The sequence below is a fragment of the Trachurus trachurus genome (assembly GCF_905171665.1).
Source record: "Trachurus trachurus genome assembly, chromosome: 14".
Classification (NCBI taxonomy): domain Eukaryota; kingdom Metazoa; phylum Chordata; class Actinopteri; order Carangiformes; family Carangidae; genus Trachurus; species Trachurus trachurus.
The window spans coordinates 7987962-7999543 of NC_139903.1; the positions used below are offsets into that span (position 1 = coordinate 7987962).

The following is an 11582-nucleotide window of genomic DNA, read 5'->3' on the forward strand; positions in this document are numbered from 1 at the left end:
GCGCTGGCTTTCCCACTTTTTCTGTGCGTTTGCCATAAAGTCTGTAAGGGCACACCTAAATGTTGGAGCTGCTGGCTTGTATCTTTGGCTTGACTACGTGAAAACGAAAGACGGCTGGCGTGACCGCAGTAGTATTATTTACTGTATGCATCATGTCCTAGTGGTAGCTAAGCGTGTAGCTCCTGCTGCTGCTCCCATCTCTTTGCACAGCTGATTCTCATCTTGGACAATCAACACCACAACCTGCTGCTGCAGTATTTAAGGCAGGTTCATATCGCTGATTTTAATATTTTTTTATTTTCATTCTTCATTTAGGTAGGGGGATCATGTGGAGAAGGTGCAGCATTTTCTAACTTACAAAGCCAATTAATTGCTAGCTCCAGAAAATTGTTAGCTTACTTTTCCAGTAAAAGAAAAGTAAGGTTGTTGTCGTTTTTCCAGTTTTTCAGCCTTTTAAACCCTCCAATCACCCGTGGTAGCCTATAAAAAAATATAAAGGAAATTAATTATTAGCTACACCAATTCAAAAGACGACCCATTTCGTCCTCATATTAAATATAATAGAGACAGCTTTAAACTGTAGGTCCCACTAATGTTGGCGAAACACTATAGACTTCTACTGTGTTTTTATCTGTTAGCTAGTATAATAATAATAAAGTCAGTTTAATTTCCAAAATCACTGATATGACACACGGGGGAAAAAATAAAAAATAAAAGCCAAGGGAGAATCTAACAGTAATGGTCGTCAAGACAACAGCTGCCATGACGTCACCCGTTTCCACATTGGACCGTAGTAATGCAGGTAGACAGACACTAGATGGCAGCAACTGACAGGGTCATTTACTGTCATTATCATTAGTGCATCTACAAAAGATAAATTAATCAGTAGCCTAATTATTATCTATAAATAATACAAACATGAAACAATAAGCTATGAAAGAAAAAATGGTCACATACTATTTTCATTCAACACTAATTATGAGCTAAAGATGAGAAAAAAAATGTCACATCCTTATACTCAGGGTGTGCTCTCTCACTTGTGTCAAGGGTGAAGGAGGAAGTTCTAGAGAGAGGAAATGTATTTTTGACAAATGATAATGTGGTGGTGGTTGATGAGCATGCATGTTGTTGCTGTTTGTCCCCCCAGTCTCCAGTTATACTTAATATGACTCTGACTGCACAGGCCAAGTGGTGATGTTGACCACACAGAAGCGAGATTTTTGGTTTGTACATATTTGTTTAGTTGGATCCTCTTGACATACTGTATTGTAACAGTGGTTATGCTTTCTGCATGCTCATCCTCATTATAATATTCATAAAAGGATGCACAACAGCCAACAATCCACCACAAAACCTATAAAATACATGTGATAGCTCTAAAATACAGTCTATATGAAAAAGGAACTATTGAATCTACGAAGTTACAATAAAAGAGTCAGTCAATTTACATCAATTTTGAGGGGTAAGTTCTTGAGATAGGGAAAAGTGTGCTGCACAACATGATAGGTAACCAACCAGCTGTAACCCCAACCCTTACTTCAAAGAGGTGAAAGCGGTGAAGTAGTAGTACAGGATGACGATATCGGAAGATAAATGTTTTTTGTGGTCTCCTCTGAGGCTATGGGGTTGAAAATGAAAATATTAAACTGATCAATGATGATTATGAATGACGATTTACATTTTGTGCATGTGAATGTACTTTTACTGTATTCGGAAATCTTTCATACAGAAAATTGACATCACTTCCCTATCTGTAGTGAGTGTTCAGTTTGGAAACAAACATTTGTCATGGTTAGAGGGTGATTCAGCTTTTTTTTTACAGTTAGCACTTCACTTTTGCACGGACTTATATGGGTATCACATCAAAAAGTTACACCACACAGACGTTGATGAAACAAAAGCAGGGTTTTCTTGGTTCTCTTAGGGGCTGCCCCACTTAAACATTCTTACACCTCGTGCTATTACACAATACAAATATATTTAGGCCACACTTCTCAGAATTTGATGAGAAACAATAGCAGTCACAGGTTATTTTGAGTGGTGAGCAGCTCTACCTCGAATCTTTCTGTCGTGTAGCTATAAAGCTGTTCTTTGTGAACCAGTCCTGAATCAAATAAAGCAATCTAACATAAAGAATGAAAATGAATTTAACACGCGAGGAAAAATTGAATGATATTTGGCTTGTTTGCAGCATTGCATCACAGTGGAGATCTGTGTTAAAGCATATGACCAACCCAAAGTGGGCTGGTCCCTTCACTAACTCAATATCTCCTCAGGCATGTTAGAGCTGAGGCCTCTGTTAGCTTCCTCACTTCTGAGAGACACGCAGAGAACCACACCATCCTCTAAAACCTGCAAATATGGAATTAACTAACAAGACTATATAAACTAGACATCATCAACAAGTACGTGAGTAATCTTAAAAATCTAAATCTTAGTATGTGGGGACAGTTTTAGTAGCTGAAGCATTGTACCGTACTGATTTGAACATGTTTAACTGTATCAGTGCAGAATAAAAAAGAGACAGTCTTAGTTTCTTGCTGCCAAAATTTTACTAGTGCAGCTATGTTTCACTTTTCGGGAAAAGATTTTACATAACAATAGTTTCATTGTTGTCAAAACAGAAAGTATGGTGACTTTTTCTGTGAATACAGTACGGTCTTCCTGCCAGCCTGTGCAAAAGCAAAATACCACATGTGAAATGATTCTTCTATCTACACTCTTGTATCTCTTATTTTGTTACTCTGTGGCCTGACAAAGCAGCCTTTTTCTACAGCGGTTTGACCTCGGTATTTGTTTAATTGCACATCATACGCCCGGAGTCTTGCCAAATTTCCTGATAATGAGCTCTTTACTTTTTTCATTAACACCCGAGAGAGACTGTCTGCCGGTTTATTACAAACCAGTTTTGTAAGAACCGCGAAACAACTGAAGAAATCTAGTGAAATTCCTCCTTCTCCTTTTTTTGGCCATGCATGTTGACATAGTTACAACAATTTGTTCCTAATCTGTTGTGTAAGGTCAAGGTGTTTCTAAACATTCACTGCTTTCCATCAAACTAGATTAGTGGAGGAGCACAAGACTTCAAAAGAGACACTTAAGAAAAGCACTGCACTCCTGGACAAATGCACAGCATGGGAGAGACAGTCACCTATTGTTCTATAAATAATCCAATTAAACTTTAATTTAAAGTTGAAAGCAAGGAGTGCTGTAGTTTGCATCTAAAAATGTATTATGTACACTAGTGTAATAAAGTTCAGTCACTGAGCTCTATTGAGTCTTTTAATAACTTGTTCCCAAAATACCGTGCACACAGGGCAGCATTATTGTCTGGCGAGAATGCAGAGGGTGAATGATTTTTCTCTCACACCAGGTCATACATTCTCCATTTCCAGGTGAAGAGAGAGCTGTGCAGGATGAACGAGGCAACGGACGAGGCACCGGCGGCGGCGGCGGAGACGATGTCCCCCCAGGAGAAGGCGATGTCTCGATGGAGCGTGGGCTCCGGCTCGGGGCTGCACTACGGCTCCTTTGCAAACAGTCTTGCATCGCTTACACCGTTGACAGTGGAGAAACCAGCCATATCCCCGAGACGCGCCCATTTAGCCGTAGCTGTGCTGTGCTATGTTAACCTGCTCAATTACATGGAACGGTACACAATAGCAGGTTGGATGATGATGATCTTCTCTCTACACATGACAACAGCAGCTGTCAACAAACACTCTACTGCTGCTGAATTGGTGATAATAACGCATTATGTTTTTTTATTGTCATTTAGGTGTTCTCTCCAATATTCAGAGATTCTTTAACATACGAGACAGTACAGCTGGACTTCTACAAACAGGTATAATGATCTGTGACACACACACACATACTATTGCTCTTTAAGTTTTTGAAATCAGATCATTTCACCTTGCATTACTGCAAGTTAGATTATGCAACATGTGCTGCAAGTCAATTACAAAGCACTGTTGATTTTTGCAAGAGGTGTGTGGCATATTGTGGTTCTTTGCCTTGATACCTCTGCTTCCACTGACGATGTTCTTGTTGATGAAGCCAACTTATCCCATGATAAAGAAGATATTAACTTTTTTTACATGCACTTACAGTCTTCATCTGCAGCTTCTTGCTGTTGGCCCCTCTCTTCGGTTACCTTGGGGACCGTTACAACAGGAAGTACATCATGATTGGTGGTTTGAGTGTGTGGCTGGTGACTGCAGCGGGAAGCTCGCTTGTGACCGAGTCGGTAAGTGAGAAGTAAATGTAAAGTTCATGTACACTAAAAAGCAAATAACAAGATTGCAAAATGTTGCTTCCTTCCTTTTTTTAAATTTATTTATTTATATTTCACTTCTTTATTTAACAATGTCGCCATGCCTTTGCTCATCAAGCAGAAATGAATGAGCTGCATGTTAGTGCATTGAGTACAGTATACTTTTCCCCAGGACTACAAACATGCAAATACGGTGTCAATAGATGCTTAAAACAAATATTATGTGAGTCAAGAAAATAAATGACAAACATTGTTGTAAATTTGCTTTGTCTAAGGTCCATGATGTACACAAGGCACATTCATGAAGGTCAACAGAAAAATGCTACTTAATTCAAGTTTCTTATGTAACAGTCTTTTCCACAACAATGAAAGTGAGGTTGTTTAGAAAAGTCAAGCAGATGCATAAAGACAATAAAATAAAGAAACAAACAATAAAACATAGATAAATAAGGTTACAGTAAAAACATATTAACAGTAAATGAGACATTCACACGTCCTGGCTTTCCACCTGTTGCACATCTCCCCCTTATTTTTGTATGTAAGTGTACTGCTGTTCCTTGTGTTAGTTGTGACCATGGTGAAATGCCTCTGTGGTGCTGTCTTGCTCTCTTCAGTACTTCTGGCTTCTGCTGCTGTTGAGGTCCTTGGTTGGGATCGGAGAGGCCAGCTACTCCACCATCGCCCCCACCATCATCAGTGACCTGTTTACCGGTGGTGAACGGAGCATCATGATCTGTGTCTTCTACATCTTTATTCCTGTCGGAAGGTTAGACTCTAACTCAATCCAGGCCGTGCACACGCGTGTAATGTATGTGTGGCTTAAAGGGATAGTTCAACATTTTGGCAAACTGGGCCATTGCCATAATCCCTATAGTCATAGGAGTAGGTTTGTTACCTTTAATTAATTTAACGGCGGAGCAGAGCCATGAGCTGCTCAGAGCTACGCCAATGGGATTTCTTGGTTTCCCTCATCAAACTCATCAAATATACAATCCAACAACTCCAAAACACTCTGGTGGACAAGTTGTGACCTGCACATTCACCACGCTATGAGATAATAACAGAACGTTACGAGACACAGCCGTTTTAGAGGTAAATTCATGCAAAACCGCCGATGCACATTGCCTTACCTCTAAAACAACTCTCTCATAACGTTCTGTTATTATCTCATAGCGTGGTGAATGTGCAGGTCACAACTTGTCCCCGAGAGCGTTTTGGATTCGCTGGATTGTGTATTTGATGAGTTTGAGGAGGGAAACCAAGAAATCCCATTAGCCTCCGTAGCGTAGCTCTGAGCAGCTCGCGGCTCTGCTCCGCCATTCTAAAAATAGCTTGCACCGACAATGAAAGGTATTAAACCTACTGCTATGACTATGGGGATTATGGCAATGGGCCAATTTGCCAAAATGTTGAACTATCCCTTTAAGTTGCTGCAATGTGTGGCAGACTGATATGAGATTTGAAGGGTACCTGAGCAGCGATGCATTTACAAACAATGCTGGTGTAAAAGCTACACTGAAAAAACGCTTGGGGACTTTCCAGGTTCAGTGGAGCACATGCTGTGTACACTCGTAGGGTGGTATGAAGAGATAACAGAGAGCCATAACAAGAAAACACATGTCTCCTTCTGCAAGATCATTTTGACAATGTGCTGAAATACACAGAAGCTATATGAAATGACAAGACAGTAAAAAAAAAAGGTTGTTTTTCCTAGCAAATTAATTACTGAATAAATCCTGTAAGTCCTGTAACATCAAGACGCAAAGTTGTTCGTTTTTCCACAGGAGAATTTCATCTTATAGTTATTCTTGTTTGTCATTGTTATCATTCCAATGGTTTCTTTTTCATTATCTTTTCAGTGGGCTTGGATACATCGTAGGAGCAGGGTTAGCTAACCTCACAGGAGACTGGCGCTGGGCTCTGAGGGTGAGAACACATTTCTTGTTTATTGTACTTTATATCAACGTTAATTAGTAGAAACAGAGCGGGTGTCTTAACATGTGTCTGTGTTATCAGATTACTCCCCTCTTGGGCCTAGTGGGACTTGTCTTGTTGGTTTTCTTATGCCCTAACCCAGCCAGAGGCGCTGCAGAAACCCACGGACAGGGAGTTACTGAGCAGACCTCGTACAAGGAGGACGTCAAGTATCTTCTGAAAAAGTAGGATATGGAAATAATACTGGATTCATATGGTAAATACTGATTGAGAAAAGAAATAGTAACAGCATTAAAAGCATCTTTTTTAACATAAACTGAATAATAAACTTGTTGGTGCTATCTGGTGGATGTACTATGTAATAGCTTCACCTTTTCAACATGTGTTTGTCCTGGTACCATGTTTTTTGTTAAATATTCTGCACTGCAAAAACTCAAATATCTTACCAAGAATATGTGTCTTATTTCTAGTCAAAATGTAATTTCTAGTCAAAACAAATCTCATTAAAATAAGACTCATCACATTTAAAAGTAGCTTGTTTTTTGACACTTTTTACTCCTTTCAAGCATATTTTCACTTGAAATAAGTAGAAAAATCTGATAGTGGAGCAAGTTTTTCTTCCTTATTACAAGCACAAAAAACCTGCTTTCACTGGCAGATTTTTCTACTTATTTTAAGTGAAAATTAGTTTGAAACAAGTGAAAATTATCTAAAAACAAGTTCATTTTTAGGTGATGAGTCTTATTTAAAGTGGGAAGAGATTAGTTTTGACTAGAAATGAGACATTTTGACAAGAAATAAGACAAATATTCTTGGAAAGATTTTGAGTTTTTGCAGTGTGTATACCAATACAGTATATTGATTCTAAATAATACTGCTCCACTTTGCATTAATCACCCCAAAACAACCAGAGCATGTTTTTTTGATTAAAGTGTTTGATGTTTTTCTTTCCCTATAGCAAAAGCTACGTGTGGTCCTCGTTTGGAGTGACAGCTATGGCCTTCCTCACTGGAGCCCTGGCCTTCTGGATGCCTACGTTTCTGTCCAGAGCTCAGGTCACGCAGGGCATACGACCCGCTTGTACCAAAGAGCCTTGTGACCCCACAGACAGGTGCAGCATGCGTGACCTTCGATCTGCATCATCAATCATTTACCCAACTTCTGTAACGAGTTGTAACGATGCTATCTGCCTCTGCTCACTGTGCAGTTACATCTTCGGTGCCGTGACGGTGGTGACGGGCATTCTGGGAGCAAGTCTCGGCACTGGTTTATCCAGATGGTTTAGGAACAGGGTGTCAAATGCGGACCCACTCATCTGTGCAGTAGGCATGCTGGGATCAGCCCCTGCCCTCTTCATCACCATATTTGTGGCATCAGAAAGTATTCCTGCCACTTACGTAAGAGACATAAGTTTACTTTCAATTTTTTTTTTTAATGCGAAATATACTGTATAAATTCTGTAAATACACCCCAGAGGATACATAACAAACCTGTTAACAAATGTCCTAATCGACGTAAAACACATTATGAATTGATCCCAGGGCCTTTCTAAGTAATATGTTATGTGGGTGTGACATAGTTCCTATTATGCAATTATGGAAGTAAGACAGAAACTTAATATGACCAAGCCGGAACCGTGATGAAGAAACACACAGCTTTTGACTTTTGCGTTTGTTCCACTGGTGTTAAAAGTCCATGTGAGGTCAACATGAACCACTCGGACTAAACACTGAGCTCAAAGTCAGTGTTAAAGGGATAGTTCAACATTTTGGCAAATTGGCCCATTGCCTTAATCCCTAGAGTTTTAGCAGTAGGTTCGTTAGCTTTAATTTTCCGTGCAAGCTATTTTTAGAACGGCGGAGCAGAGACGCGAGCTGCTCAGAGCTACGCTACAGAGGCTCATGGGATTTCTTGGTTTCCCTCATCAAACTCATCGAATACACAATCAAACAACTCTCTGAGCCGCTCATGGCTCTGCTCCGCCGTTCTAAAAATAGCTTGCACCAACAATTAAAGTTAATGAACCTACTCCTAAAACCATAGGGATTATGGCAATGGGCCAATTTGACAAAATGTTGAACTAATCCTTTAAGTTTTTCAAAAGGGATTTTCCTCAAATGCACTAAACTTGATTTTGAATGCTGTCATGATACAGATGAATTCTTATGTACTTGACATTTTATGTGACACTTTAGTCTGGATGTGTCTCTCAGTAAAGGGCAAAAAAAAAAAAAAAAGTTTAAAACTGGTAAATAATTTATCACTTGCATGCTGAATGTGCTGTCTCATTTCAGGTCTTCATTTTCATAGGTGAATTATTGCTGTCACTGAACTGGGCTGTCCTTGCTGATATATTGCTGGTGAGTTTAAATGGTCTATTTAGGAATAAAAAGTGTATATATATATAAAACTGTAAAATTGAAGCTGACAGGTTGTTCTCCCACTTTGTATCTCAGTATGTTGTCGTACCAACCAGAAGGGCCACAGCTGAAGCTCTCCAGATTACAGTCTGTCATCTCCTGGGTGATGCTGGGAGTCCTTACCTCATAGGGACGGTGAGAATTATTTACAATTTCCCCCATTCAATTTCCTTTTAACTGTGCTGATTCATCAATGGTACTCCTGTGAGCAGTTTTTGTATGTGTGTTATTGAGCATAAATCCTGTTTTCACCAGTAGATCTCTGATGCTATACGCAAAACTAAAGATATGACCCATGCCTGGAGCTTCAACAGTCTGAAGTACAGCCTCATTATCTGCCCATGTGTGGGAATCCTGGGCGGACTGTTTTTCCTCATGACTTCCCTCTACATTACCGAAGACAGGAAGGCAGCACAGCAATTTATTGCAGGCATTGGAAATGGTTTGTATTCTCCTCCCTTAAACACACAACAACACCAAAACAAAATTTTACTTTTATATACAGTCAGTCGCCGCTGAAAGAAGTTGTGCGCTCGCAGCAGGACAGATAATCATTTGGATAATCAGTAAAGTTAATAATTTCACTTAATATGGCCATGAATAAATTAATTTCACCTGTTATGTGTTGCCCAAACGCAAATCTTGAATAGGTCTACGCTGTTTTCACATTTAAAAAAGTGTTTGTTGTCTTTGTACAGAGACAACGTGAGATTTGCTTGCAGTGAAATATATGAAAACAACATAAAACACAATTTAAAATGACAGTTGTTGTTGTTATTTAGTTTAAATGGATAAAGCTTCATATTTAAAAGTAGCGCAATGTTCAGCTGTCAGGAATTAAAAGCTGCCTCCTCTCTTGTCATATTTGCAGCAACACTGTTGCTTATGAAGAGGCTTTTTTGTATCGCTCATACTCTCTCCATTAAAACAACCTTACTAATTTAAAGTAACTTGCCCAACACTGATGGTGATACAGTAAAACCATGGCTCAAAGAGAGAGGGGGCCTCTGTAAATCCTGCAGTTCTTCTGAGCTTTGGCCACACACAAATACCAACAAACTGTGAGAAGGTCTAACAGGCTGTCTCTCTCTGTAGAGGATTTTTGTATGGATGACTCACAAGCACATGATTAAGTTCTTTCCATTGTGTTTGTCTGTGAAGGTCAGTGTTAAACGGTGTTCCTGAATAACAGCCCTCTGTTCAACTCACTTTACTACAAGATAGCACTCCTCCTAATGCAGTTAAGACCCAAATTCCCCTTATCTGTATCCATGTCCAAATAAAACACTGGCAGTCCAGTTTTTTGGCAGCTCAGAGGTAGAGATGGGTTAAAGCTGATAAAGACAACACTGTCTTCCTGACCTCATTCTGTCTATTATGTTGGACTGGTAAATGCATGTGGCAGCAACACCAACACAGCACCACAGTTGGCATCAGCTTTAAACATGCTCTCACATACACATCTCTGATTCTACACCTACTGTATGTGTGTGTCGTAGTGTTTCCTAAAGTTCTTACTTTTAATGTAACTGTAATAGTTTTACCATCTCAGTGACCTTTCCATTTGATTCCCGGTGTCAAAATTATCAGAAAAAGTGTGTTCATTCGTCTTTGTATCATGTCTGGTTTAGGAGTTATGAAAATTGGCGTAGATTATTGGTGTTTGAAATTCTAAGAAGTCTAAATTGGTTGCTCCCACACATTTAGCTTTGTCACTCATTCCATGAAATCCTTACAAGTTGTACCTCATTGGAAAGGTGACTAATCAGGCTAAAAGACAGCACCAACCGGAATTATTAAAAGGGAGAAATTATGGATTGAAAAAAATTTACAAACTTTTTTTGAGTACCGTATTTTATACTAAAATACTACTCGAGAGTTAATTTTTCTCTGATAAAGAATGGTTTTACCATCTCAGTGACCTTTCAATTTGATTCCTGGTGTCAAAATTATCAGAAAAAGTGTGTTCATTTGTCTTTGTATGATGTCTGGTTTAGGAGTTGTGAAAATTGCCGTTTTTGCCATTCGTGCGGACATAAATTCAAAATGGACACCAAAAAACCCCCATGGGACATTAGTTGACAACATGCAAAAATCTTAAGCAGACACCTTAAGGGTCCTTAAAAAACATGTTTCAAAAATGTTTGTGGACATTGGGACCTCTCCTTCCTACTAATGACATGAGTGTTTCCTACTGAAATCTAAAACATGTTTTGTTTTTGTTCGTTTCTGTGTGTGTTTGTTAGCAGAGGGTGCTCCAGCTCCACCGCAGCCAAATCCTGCAGCTGAGCCCTCAATGGAACTGAGCAACAGTGCTAAGTAAAACCAGACAAAAGGAACTGCACAGTTGATCTATCAATATTGGAAGTGGTGTGGAGAAGATGATGCTGATCAAAAAGCATCAACTCAGTGTTATTTATGTAGCACGAAATCACAAATTTGTTTCAGCGCTGTATATTCTGTGCCTCTATAGTCACCCCTCATCCCAAATCAGGGGAAATAAAGCAAAAAGAAAAGTGTAGGCACTGGCATTTTTATAGTATTTAAAACATAATAAAGTCCAACCTAATTTTCTCACAACAAATCAGTGTTGTGCCAAAATGGAAGCAGCTCACTGCCTGTCCTCTGAACATCGTTACAGTATTACCTCACAGTCAGGGCCACTGTGCTGTATACTTGAAGAGTAAATGCTTGTATTTTCTGAATGGAAATGTTGTTTTTAACTTATCAATAAATTTAGCTTGACAGGCTTTGTTAACCGTGTATCCAGATGTCTTTCATGTTGATTCACAGGCAACACCAGAGCCTCTCTAAAATGAAACAAGAAATGAGCTGATGCATGACAAAAATAATGGTTATTATACAGGTGCATTAGCCCATTAAAGCCTAAAACATCCAGTTCAAGAAATCCTTTGGCATCAGCCTTAAAGCCTGGCCTCGAGAGAGCTGCAATG

At 39.3% G+C, this 11582-nt stretch overlaps 1 protein-coding gene across 2 annotated transcripts; it reads left to right on the forward strand.

Annotated features, from left to right (window-relative positions):
• The first annotated feature begins 2306 nt into the window (after positions 1 to 2306).
• spns3 (SPNS lysolipid transporter 3, sphingosine-1-phosphate (putative)) lies at positions 2307 to 11316 on the forward strand. 2 transcript variants are annotated; one of them, XM_083987412.1, is made up of 13 exons: positions 2307 to 2409; positions 3396 to 3666; positions 3779 to 3844; positions 4110 to 4246; positions 4888 to 5039; positions 6133 to 6199; positions 6290 to 6432; positions 7167 to 7319; positions 7416 to 7605; positions 8503 to 8568; positions 8665 to 8763; positions 8887 to 9070; positions 10875 to 11316. In XM_083987412.1, exons 2-13 carry the CDS (start codon positions 3417 to 3419, stop codon positions 10949 to 10951), a joined length of 1584 nt encoding a protein of 527 aa, XP_083843538.1. In that variant the 5' UTR covers positions 2307 to 2409; positions 3396 to 3416; the 3' UTR covers positions 10952 to 11316. The 2 variants fall into 2 exon arrangements, with proteins under 2 accessions (XP_083843538.1, XP_083843539.1); XM_083987413.1 differs by having other exon boundaries at positions 10878 to 11316.
• Positions 11317 to 11582: the final 266 nt, after the last annotated feature.